Source organism: Episyrphus balteatus, chromosome 2 (genome assembly GCF_945859705.1).
Source record: "Episyrphus balteatus chromosome 2, idEpiBalt1.1, whole genome shotgun sequence".
Classification (NCBI taxonomy): domain Eukaryota; kingdom Metazoa; phylum Arthropoda; class Insecta; order Diptera; family Syrphidae; genus Episyrphus; species Episyrphus balteatus.
In genome coordinates this window covers 79,740,889-79,753,369 of record NC_079135.1, presented here as the reverse complement: position 1 = coordinate 79,753,369, position 12,481 = coordinate 79,740,889, and the positions used below count along the sequence as shown (strand labels likewise).

General features: G+C 30.2%; 2 protein-coding genes across 4 annotated transcripts; one reads left to right on the top strand and one right to left on the bottom strand.

The window, feature by feature from the left end:
• The first annotated feature begins 78 nt into the window (after positions 1-78).
• Positions 79-11,091, top strand: LOC129909538 (uncharacterized). The gene is made up of 6 exons (XM_055986613.1): positions 79-2,023; positions 7,044-7,386; positions 7,444-7,934; positions 10,238-10,593; positions 10,660-10,849; positions 10,914-11,091. The coding sequence occupies exons 1-6, from the start codon at positions 79-81 to the stop codon at positions 11,075-11,077; spliced, it is 3,489 nt and encodes a 1,162-aa protein (XP_055842588.1). The 3' UTR covers positions 11,078-11,091.
• On the bottom strand, positions 8,098-9,150 carry LOC129912567 (uncharacterized). Of its 3 annotated transcripts, none has more exons than XM_055990869.1 (4): positions 8,897-9,150; positions 8,759-8,845; positions 8,445-8,581; positions 8,098-8,382 (listed from the first exon to the last, which is right to left on the bottom strand). In XM_055990869.1, the coding sequence occupies exons 1-4, from the start codon at positions 9,064-9,066 to the stop codon at positions 8,120-8,122; spliced, it is 657 nt and encodes a 218-aa protein (XP_055846844.1). In that variant the 5' UTR covers positions 9,067-9,150; the 3' UTR covers positions 8,098-8,119. The 3 variants fall into 3 exon arrangements, with proteins under 3 accessions (XP_055846844.1, XP_055846843.1, XP_055846845.1); XM_055990868.1 differs by having other exon boundaries at positions 8,098-8,391; positions 8,897-9,144; XM_055990870.1 differs by lacking the exon at positions 8,759-8,845 and having other exon boundaries at positions 8,098-8,391; positions 8,897-9,144.
• Positions 11,092-12,481: the final 1,390 nt, after the last annotated feature.

Below are 12,481 nucleotides of genomic sequence, written 5' to 3'. Positions count from 1 at the left end.
TTGCAATTGAAGCGTCTTCGGGTGAATAAGACTTACGCATTTTACGTAGAGAATATCAAAAGAAAATATACAAAAAACATGTTAAACTTATTCCTCTTTGTCGGTTGTTACTTTTGGATTATAAGCTATTCAGTGGAATCCTACGAATACGGTTATCATCCAAGTTCTGAGGAATTCGATGGTTTGTTACGGGAAAAAAGTTGGACTCGGGATATCCTCTTAAATGAACGTAATACGAAAAAGTTCACACCAAAATTTAATTTAGGTAAGCCAAGGGACATTCCGCTTTCGTCCACTCCTCCGGTAATGGATAGTCCTTTTTCGGTTGGTTCAAGTGTTGCAAGTGATAAATATAGCCATCAATTATATACACAAGATGGCTTGATAAGTCATTCTAGTGAAAGTGTCGTCGCGGAAGTGAATGAAATCCAAAATCACAACACTACATTACCGATATTTTTCACAAATCCTGCCACTGGAATAGTTTATGCTATAACTGAGGTAGGAGTGAATACTAATAAAACAGATCTCTCAAGTAGTGGCAGTATACCGATTTTTGTGAGTAAAGAACAATACGAAAGGGATTTGTATTTGTTGAAAAAAAGTTATGAATCCAAGTGTTCGGGAAAAAGACAACCATCGCAAGTAGTTAAAATAAACAGGAAACCATCTTCAAATTTCCACAATACTAGACTTTTTGTGAAGAGAAATAGCACTCGCATTGCAAAGGAGAAAAAACGTAAGCATCATCGAAAATCAAAGAAGGCCAACAAGGAATTGAAAAAGCTTCAGGATACTCGAAGTTCATTGGAAAAATTGGCAAACCTAGATACGCAATTGGAAAAGCCAAATGGATTGAATTTAGTTCCTTCGGTTTTTAGTGAATCCACAGATAGTTCCAAATTAAATAAATTTAAACCTGAAAGTGCCTTCAGTAGATCTAAGAATGAATTTTTGTCGGAGGATTCACACCAGCACAAACTAACTAAAAGATCTCTAAATGCTACCGAGAAACCCACCTCAACACTCTCGCATATCGATACTTACGAGATTTCTACAAGATCTATTAACTCTTCGGATTCATCAGAGAAATCCAAAAAAATTCTCTCAACTCAAATTCAAGTAACTAGTGAATATATTGAGCCTCCAGCAAAGATTAGGACACCAAAGAATTCTATCGAAGAAACCAGTCATACTGAGACACCACTTCCGCAATTACCATCATTAACATCACTAAAACATCTGAAGCCTCCATGTAAGAACACTGAGTCCAAAGTTAAAAAGAAGAAGAAACGGCCAGTTTCCGAGGAATACGATGATGATGAGGATGACTTTAGCTTTGGGGGAACATCTTATAACGATGGAAGTAGTGATGAGAGCGACGACGATGAATCCTCAAATCAGGTTGAATACAGTGAATCTAGTTTGGAGAATAATTTACCCGATTATAATTCTCTTGAGGAAGCATCGACGATGAATCAACAAGACGACAATTATCGCCATAAAAAGACGTCAAGGAAACGAATTAAACGTCGTAGGCCATATGATGGCAATGATGACGGTGAATATGCCGACGAAGACTATGACGCTGATAATGATGATGATGATGACTACGATAATGAAAGTGATGATGGTGTGTTTGGTATGATTCGTGGTTTATTTACACCAGTTCAGTGGGTAATGGATGCGTTATTTGATAGGGCCGAGCAAATGTTTCAGAAGCCTTCGTTGTCAGAGAGTAATGATAACCGCAAGCCAAAGTTTCCACAATATACTGTTTATAATGGAGGTTCAACAAATGATGCTGCAGCAAATAATAATAATGAAGAGACATATGATGGCGATGAGGAGGGAAACTCTATAGGATCGTGGTTTAGTTCATGGTTTAAATTAAGGAAACGAAGAGGCACTAGCACTACGCCAGCACCTTCAACGGATGGAATGGAGGAAGAACCGAGTTGGTTTGAATCGTGGTTTGGTTATGATACCAAGATACCTCCTGCCAGCGAGGAAGATAGTGAACGTAAGTGTAAAGTATGAAACTCGAGTTAAAGTGCAAAATATTTTCTAAAATACCCATAGTTATATAGACAATAGGTCATTCAATTTTATAACTTGGGATTCCTAAAAAAAATTTCGAATTTTCTTTTTTCATATTATTAATTGTTCTTATTGTCGTTGATTTTAACATTTCTGTTGAATAATTAATGTTTTTGATAAGTGCCAAAATTAATTATCACTTTAGCCAATAAAAATGGATTAATATTGGAATATTCATGAAGATAGCTAAATCTAAGAAACTCAAGTGATTAAAAAGATTCTACGTTTCCACGTTTTAGGACAATACAAATATTTTCCTAAATTTATTAGAAAACAATTTTTTTTATATCAGCTTGAACTTAATTTCGATTTCTAAATTAAATATTTAAGTACAAAAAGTTACGTATACGACACAGTGTCCCATGTGATTTCCATATTGAAATAAATTAGTAAGAAAAGAAGAATAATTGTAATCCAAAATTTGTACTGTTCTATATCCCTAATTAAATTAAAAAAAATCATGTGTGCAATTCACACGTGGTAGAAGTGAAACCTTAAAAAATCATTTTTCTTGCAAAAAAAAAATATCATCTGAAAGCTTATTGTCTTAGCTCAAAATATATAATATCGATCAAGTCTATGAGACATCTACAAAAAGAGCTAGAATTTTTTGAACTCGATCAATTTCCAAAAAAAGCGAAAAAACATGTATTTTTATCTTCTCACACTATTAAATCCATTTTTTCCCCTAACAACCTATACAAATTTTTACACCATCTGAAAGCTAATTGTCTTAGCTCTAAATATATAAATCGATCAGGTGTATGAGACATGTACAAAAAAAGCTAGAATATTTTAAACTCGATGAAATTTCATCCAAAAAGCAAAAAAATCATTTATTTTTATGTTCTCATGCTATTACATCAATTTTTTTGTTTGACAACCTATAAATTTTATACCATGTGAAAGCTTATTGTTTCACCTTGTATAATGATGTATAAATCTTATTTCAAAGATGTCTACAAGAAAAGTTAGAATTTTTTAAAGTCAACGATGTCGAATTTCCAGACTGAGATTACGGTACTTCGTACACTGGTAGCTGGTCATCGCCAACAGATTTCCACAGGTGTTTTGAGGTATTTTTAAATTTTTTCAATTTAAGATTGTGTAACTTGTAGAGCACGTAACGTTATGTGTGATATATCAAATAAAAGGTTATGTTATCAGCATGCGTATTAAAGTTAAATCAAATTTGTATGTGCACTAGATCAAAAGATATAACGTGTTTTGGAAAAGAACATCTTTTTACCGTTATCTGCGAATTTTTAATATGAAATTAATTGAAATTTTGTACAATTATAATTTATTTAATTACCTATCTACAGTACAAATTTCATTCATCTATCTATTAAAACAAAAAAGTTATAACAAGTTGAAGTCGTGTCGCGTTTTCGTTTCATCTTGTTTCAAATCACTACGATACTAAAGAAGTTTTCACTTCAAAAGTGTAATGTTTTGCGATTTTTTTAATAAAATAAAACTGTGGGAGGTATCAATTCAAGGAACAAAAGTGATTTTAAAAGACTAATTTTTATCACGAGTCTGATTTTTTGTGCGAATCATAAACTTTCCATAATCGCATTCAAAAAAAATTAAAAAATATACTCTGTTTGACAACGAAGATAAGACGTTTTGGCTTGCTTTGGTTATTGCGTTTTTTCTTAAGTTTATCAGATCTAAAAGCTCATAATAGTGATGCTGTATTATTCATATGTGTTACCAACTTGTTGGTAGTGAAAAGTTTGAATATATAAAAAAATTGTGGGGCATTCCATCGTCACGGGAATGTAAAACTTAACTGCCTCTCTTTAAAATTGTTCACATAATTGTGCAAAATTGATTAATTAAACTGGATAAAGATGTGTCAATTTGATTGTTTATAAAACTGATATGGTACACTAGGTCTTGGGTTTGCCAAAAAACATAAGCTATTTCGAGATGAGGTACATATGCTTATAGAATAAATGCGAATTTATTCAAAATTTTGGTTCAAATCCCATGACTTAGGGTGATTTTGTTCACTAGAAGTTGAACATAACTTGGGGATTTTTATCTTCAACTTCCGAATTTGGTTTTGTTCACACAAATTTGACGTTTTTAACTTTCGATTTCAAACTCGAGAGTTGATAAACTTCCGGAAAAAGTAGAAGTTTGCCAACCAAACTTGAGATTTTGCTTCAAAATTATTTTTTTTTTTAATTTTCCTGTCAAAATTTAATTTTGCTGTTATTGTGAAAGCAAAATTAATGTTCCAAAGTAACAAAGTTTCGAAAAATAAGCCTATTCTTTTAAGAGGAATCGATACAAAATGTTGCCCCGCTAATTTTAAGAGCAAATTCATAAACATTTTTTTTTAAACAAAACAAAAACCTAAACAATTTTAAAAAAATTGAGAGAATTGAATTATATATTTTCTTATGTATGTATTTCAATAAAAAAAAATTTAAAGAAAAACATTCTATGTACGAAAATATACAAATATACAATATTTTCTGGTGGTATGGATCTTGCAATAAGAAATTTTTCAGGTTTTTTGATAAAAATATCTGTTTAAGATTTCTGTCGACGAGGCGGACGCTAGAATGTTTTCACTTCCATCCAATTACATTTACTTCCGTTCAGTTATCATTTCGAATTTTATATTTTTTTATAAATTAATCATGAATTCGAATGCCGAAATTGATTTAATTTGGATTTTAGACTTTTGAAAAATTCGTCATTTTGAACACCAGCAATGTAAAATAATACACAAACTTTAATAAAATTTTAACCGATGACGTAAAACATACAAAATATGATTATAAGCAGTCAATATTTTTGTTTGTTGTCACAAATATCCCAGGGATATTTTAAAAACTAAAAGTTAGCCAACTTTTGTTTTGTAAACTCGAGAGTTAAGAAAAAAATAGTGAACAAAATAGATTCTCAACTTTTGTTTTAACTCTCGAGTTTGAGTCAACTCTCAAGTTTGTTAACTTAAGAGTTTGCTTCAAGTTGAGCAATAGTGAACAAAATCGCCCTAAACATTCCTAGCATCTACAATGGTCGGAAAAAGTATTTTGACAAAATGAACATTTTTCTAACTGATGAGAATAATCTGTAACGGTTAAGCATAAAATAAGGAAGTTGACCGTTATTTATTAAGTATATTATGGTGAATCTCATGATGGCCATGTCAGTCATATAGTTGGTATTATGCTTCGAGGCTGCATTTTTTGTACTAATTTTTGAGGGAAAAAAGTATTTTGACAAACGTTCTTTTTCAGCGTTGGTAAGGTAAGGTAATGCATTTTACGTGTTTCAAGCACGTATAAAACTGACAGACTTGTTAAGGCCCCGATTTGAAAAAATTGGGCAAAACGGCGGAACTTAACATTGAAATTAGTGCATCTTCTGTTGCAAGTCAAAATTCCTGTGTGTCTGTTAAAAAATCAGTGAAGAACTGAATTTATCGCGGAAAACTGAAAATTACCAAATATACAAACACAAAAATGTAATCTCAAATGGACAAAAAATGAAAAAAATGCACTTAAAAAAATTGAAGCATTTTGAAGAATTCACTTTATCGCGGATTGACTTCAAAAACTCTGAATTTGGAAATGCCATTCTTTCATCAAAAACTTTTTTAGCAAAAGTACCCTTTGCATTGAGCTCGAAGAAAACAATTTTACCATGTTTATGGGAAGATAATACAGTATTTATCTCATAAAACAAAAATCGAAAAAAAATTGAATTCTCAAAGGTAATGGTAATTCCAATGTAGTGTGAATACTTTTTAAACACATATTTTGTGATTGTATGTCAAAGTGCGGCGCGTCGTTTATGTGTCAGGATGTTAGTCACTTGAAAAAGTAATTACAAAAACAATGCCGCGATACATCTATGGTCATATGTTATATTCAGGGGATAAACACTTTTCCCATAAAGCTTAACAATCTTTGTTCGCAGAATGATTAATTAGATGTCTCTTAAGGCGTAATAGCTTCGACATTTTATTGTGTGTGAGGATCCCATAGAGTTTTTCACAATAATTTTTTTTCTAAGATGTAGACTCGATCGAAAGAAGATAAATGCGTAGATTGCGTCTTCTGATTGTTAGAAAAAGTCCAACAACAATGAACTTATTCACTTTGATTTAGTAGATCGTGAATGTTTTCATAAATTTAATCTTAAGAAATAAGATACAATAAGGAAATGCAGTATATGTACATATCTTACTGTCACATCCACATTAAAAGAAAAAAAAAAAACAAAAAACAAAAAACAAAAAACAAATCCTTGGAATTGACATTAATATAAATTCGTTCACGTATTTTGAAATAAAAGTTACGTATACGACACAGTGACCCGCAGGCGAAAAACCATTATAATATGTGTTAATTCATTGATTTTATTAATTTTAGATATTTTTTTGATAGATTCTAATTCTTATTTTACATTTAAGTCTAAGTAAAAACCATTGCTTGAGTAAAAAATTGTTCACAAATTATTAAAAAGTACATTCGCAAATAGCGCTTAAATAGTATGGATAAAATGGAAGAAAAATCTTGCAGCAATTAAACAGAACTTTTCACTTTTATATGAGCTTAAATACAATTTGACATCAGGACTATAAAAATGGGCCCTACTAATATAGTCAAATTTAAAGCTCACTTTAATATTTAACTAAATTCTACATATTTCACGATACCATTAACCAATTCAATAGTCAGTTTAAAGCCTAACGCTCGGTTAAATTTAAAATTGAGTTTCCCAACTGTACAATAAATTTAACTGAGCGTTAGCCTTTAAACTGACTATTAAATTGGTTTTTGGTATGGTGAAATATGTTGAATTCAGATAAATATTAAAGTGAGCTTTAAATTTTATTATTGGTAGTGCCCACAAACTTTGAATAATAAACATTTTTCAAGTCAACTATTAATTTTTTTTTTTTGTTCTAGCGTGGTTTTTTGGATGGTTTAGTGCAAAACCAAGACCTAAAAGAACTACAACAACAACTACTACCACCACATCTGTACCAATACTAACTATATCCGAACCATTAAAAAATCCCCACAAATGGATTGGAATCTTGGCACAGCATATTATCAATTCGACCTCAACAAATAGTCCGCTGATAGAAACCACAACAGAAAATCCAGATATTCCAAAAAAGATATCCTACAATAAATACCAAATTTGGCGTTTGAAACCAAAGACTGAATCCCAGGTCAGAACACTTGAAGAAATCAAAAAAGATGAAGAAGGTGCTCGCTTACAATGGCTTAAAGGACCTTCATTAAGGTAAATAAACATTTGTTTGGTCAACATTGTTTTTTTCAATAAAAATTTTGGTTTTAGAGGTTTAACTGATGTCGTCATACCCCCCAAAATGCTTATAGACTTCCAAGGAACATTAGATTTTGAAAACATCGATCATGAAATTTTAATTTTCGATGTTGGAAAAGTTATCTCATACGAAAAAGCCAAGCAAGACGATATAACGATTTTAAAAAAGCCTAATTCTGGAAAACCTATAATGTCATGGAATAGATATTATGACTATGATAGCATTATTAAGTACTTGGAAGTGCTTCAAGTACGTAATTCACAATATGTGGAGTTAATTCATATTGGAAGATCGTATGAAGGACGACCTCTAGTCATAGCGAAAGTTGGATTGAAAAATTTCAATGACAAAACGGAGAAGAAGAAAAAACTGAAGCTGAGTAAGAAACCAGAACAAGCAAATAGTGTGTTTATAGAAGCAGGTGTTCATGGACGAGAATGGATTGCACCAGCTTCAGCGACATGGATGATCAATGAGCTGCTGAAAGTTATGAAAAGCAATAGTAAGTTATTGTTTATGGCTTTTTAAGGAATGCGAAAGTAGTAATGACCATTTATGGGTTTTTAAATTGGGATAACCAAATGTCTTGATATTTTTGTCTCCTTTAACTATAATGTTGATTTGATTTTAAGATTGAATTCAATATAAAGAAGAAAGCAATAATGTTACCCTTTTGATTGTACAAATTTAATAGTTTTCCAATATAATATCCCTTAAACTAACGAGCAGTGCTGGAGGATTCTTCATTTCTAATGCCATTTCTGGAACAAGGAAATTCTTTGATGTTTTGAATACTTCTTTTTTCTTCTCATTTATGATTGATACCGTTAATTTCTTTGGTATATTTGTATTTGTTTTATTTTCACTGCTTAGTTTCTTCAACTGTTTATCCTTAATAGTCACTTTTAAATATTCTGGTTCCGGTGACAGTTTTGGAGACTCAACAGGAACTTTTTCAACTAGAAAATGAATTTTAATCAATAGACAAAAATTTGGAACTTGTGATGTTAACCTGTGACATTTTGTTTAGTTAGTTTTATCTTCTCTTGATTATTTTGTATTTTCCAAGCTCTTTTATTCAAGAAAACGTGAGTTGTAATTGAAAAGAACAATATTGTCAAAAGTCCTACAAAAACAATCCTTGTGCATCTGTTTGGAAAAAAAAGTGGCAAAACTTAAAAAAGTTCAATTTTATCGAAAAAAAGTAAGTTCGGCTCTAAAATCAAGGATTACAATTATCTTCAAACTTTCTCACAAATTAAAAGATTTTGTTAGTTCTTCTTCTATTCCTTGCTTTCTAGCTCTACTTGTACACAATTTACTTACCGATCAGAAAGATAAATTTTTCTCAAAAAATCAATTACTATTCTTGTGATTGCCAACCAAAATATAACAGATCCAAAAAATATAAACCTTTAAAATTAAAAAAAATTAAATGATAAAACATTTTGATAAAATACTCACGCTATAATAGAAACAATATCAGTTGCAAAGGAAATAAAAGTTCTCTGCTCCATATTATAGATCAAGTTTTCATTTTGGCGTTTTTTCGCGTTACAGTTTTTCTTGTGTTTAAAATTATTACAAGTGCACTTGCATTTAGTATATACGCTTAAAATCTTTTCTGTTTCCATATTTTTATATTTATTTTAACTCAAAATTTAATTTAATGAAATGTACAAACAACGAATTTTAAGAATTTACATTTGAAAGAAACAAGTAAGTGATTTGGAAAAAAAATAAAGGAGTGTTTTATATGAAATAATTTCATGAATAAAATATAAAAATAAAATGCACTGGTGCTTGCTAATATTTTTTATTAATGTCTTATGAAGGCATGATATAGTTTATAAAATACAAATTATTTAAATTTATTTTTTTTTTGCTAACGCCAATTTTTTTTGTAAAAAGAGTTTACAAATTATTTTTTAGATGAAAAAATAAGAAAAACCATACGAAAATGCGTTGAAAATTTTAACTTTTGTACTTTTTCACTATTTGAGCCAATGTAGTTAAGGCTTAACTCGATGGATTTGTAACCTTGGATTTTTTTTTCGAAATTCCAAAAAAAATTTGTAATTATTGTACCCAAATGCACAGCACTGTTCACCGTGAGGTCATATCATTGAACGGTTTAATGGTTTGGGTTTTATAAATTAATGGTAATAAAAGACATGTAAATTCTAAACTTTGAATTGGTTTAAAGGCGGTTTACCTATAACTAAGTCGATTTTAAAATCATATCACTTTTTTGAGCTCTTGCTAAATTCGGGTCTATTACTTGACTTTATAGCGGAAATAGTGATGTGTGTAGCTGAAAAACTAGACGTGATAGAAAAAATCTGTAAAAAGTTTTGATTTCAGAACACTAAAATCAATTGAAATCACGTAACAAAGTTCTTGCTCCCGACATTTTGTTGTGAATCAAAGGGACATGAAATATTTTTATAGAAAACAGATTATTCTACAAAAAAGTTCGTGTATACTTTTTTCATTAATCTATTTGAAAGATATTTGAGGTAAAAGTTTAAAAAATGTATAAAAGCATTTTTTTACTTTTTCAAAATTTTCTAATTCACTGAAAAATCATTTTCAAATTAGCTAGATTTATTCTTGTAGGGGTTTAAACGTTCTACAAAAAGTCCTTGGTATTAAATCAATTCCTATAACCGTTTAGAAGATATTCGTAAAAAAAACTATGGAAGTCAGTGGACATCAGGATAAGGGTTTGGATTGGACATACAAATTATTTTTTTACAAAACATTTTTTTTTTTGTCAACATTGAATTTAATTTCTTATTTTAGAGACCAATCCGGGAACAGAGTACATCAAGAATACAACATGGTATATTATGCCGGTTGCCAATCCTGATGGATACGAATACAGCCTTGAATACAACCGACTATGGAAAAAATCGCGTTCCCGTCATATTTCAAAACCAAGTGGCATCATTGATTCAGCTATGACTTGGCTACAAAAGAAAAAATCCGAAAAAGTTTGTTTTGGCGTTGATTTGAACCACAACTGGCACTTTAATTGGGGTCGAAAAGGAAGTTCGAAAACACCGTGTAATGAATTTTTTGCTGGACCAACATCATTCTCAGAACCAGAAACTCGAGCGATATCAAAATTTTTATTGGAAAATCGAAAACAAATAAAGGTTTGAAACAAAATTTACATTATTTTCTCTGTAAAATTTAAAAATATTGAATTTTTAACTGCATAGCTTTTTATATCACTGCAAGCATATGGCCAAATGATTTCGTATCCAAATAAATTAAATGCATCATTTCAATTAGATAAATTAGATGATTTACTTGATGTGGCAATGTTTGCAACAGATGCTCTCAGGAAAAAAGGAAGCAATTCTAGATACAAAGTTGATGCCAGTAATGATTTTGGAGAAAATAAATCTGGTAATTATTTATTTATCATCTTTTAAAACTTATATTTTTTATTAAAATGTTTGTTTATTTTAAGGTTCCTCAGATTATTTTGCAGCATTTGAAGTTGGAATACCATTTAGCTATACAATCCATTTAGCTGACAATGGTATTCATGGATTTCTATTACCTAGTACTTTTATTGAACCTACTGCCAAAGATGCTTATGATATGATAACGGCTATGATTGATTACATTTGAAGGACTTAAGAAATGAATAGTAATACAGTAAAATAAGGAGAAAAAAGGGGTAAATCTCGGAATGAATGTTAGTAGAAATTTTTTTTGCTCAATATTTTCCTTTTGCCATTCTATAACATATCTCAAAAGTCTAGAAAAATCTCATGTCCGCTTGTCGCGATTTCAAGGTCAAATCGCGAAATGGAGGTTTTCAAAATTATCAAAAATAGGCTATGGTATTATATACACATATGATACATGATTTCAAGGTATTTTTTAATGCTGATTCCAAAAAATCTAAAATTAAGACAATCTGACGTCTCTGGAAAAAGTTATACCTGTTTTTCATCTGTCAACTCATATTAATATAACAATTGCAAACTTACTGCCGAAAAACCCTTAAAAGTTATGGTAGATGAACCAAATTTTGCATGAAGATTTTAGAATCCATCATTATTAAAAATCAAAACAATCCTTTACAAAAAATATATATACCTACGATATAATGGTATTTTTTGATGGAGGGGCAAATTTTAGGATATGCACTAAAGAAGATTCTTGTTCATCTTAGGAATAAGTGCAAATAGGCTAATTTTTTTCATTTTAATCTTTGTTTGGATATTCTTTAACTACCCTCAAAAATCTAAAAAAAATCTCATGTCCGCAAGTCCTAATTTTCTTGGTTTGAAAATAAGGTGCAGATTTTAAAAAATTGGAAAACTACACTTCAGATATTTGTGTCAGATCAACATGAATAAGGTTCATTACTTTTCAGGGATGGTCAGGTTGACTTGTTTGTGAGTTTTGTTGGAATAAGTGTTAAAAAATACCTTTAAATCATGTCGCTTATGTTGGTATACATATAAAAATTTAAACTTTCCTTATAAATTTTTTAAAATCTGCACCTTATTTTCAAACCAAGAAAATTAGGACTTGCGGACATGAGATTTTTTTTAGATTTTTGAGGGTAGTTAAAGAATATCCAAACAAAGATTAAAATGAAAAAATTTGCCTATTTGCACTTATTCCTAAGATGAACAAGAATCTTCTTTAGTGCATATCCTAAAATTTGCCCCTCCATCAAAAAATACCATTATATCGTAGGTATATATATTTTTTGTAAAGGATTGTTTTGATTTTTAATAATGATGGATTCTAAAATCTTCATGCAAAATTTGGTTCATCTACCATAACTTTTAAGGGTTTTTCGGCAGTAAGTTTGCAATTGTTATATTAATATGAGTTGACAGATGAAAAACAGGTATAACTTTTTCCAGAGACGTCAGATTGTCTTAATTTTAGATTTTTTGGAATCAGCATTAAAAAATACCTTGAAATCATGTATCATATGTGTATATAATACTATAGCCTATTTTTGATAATTTTGAAAATCTCCATTTCGCGATATGACCTTGAAATCGCGAC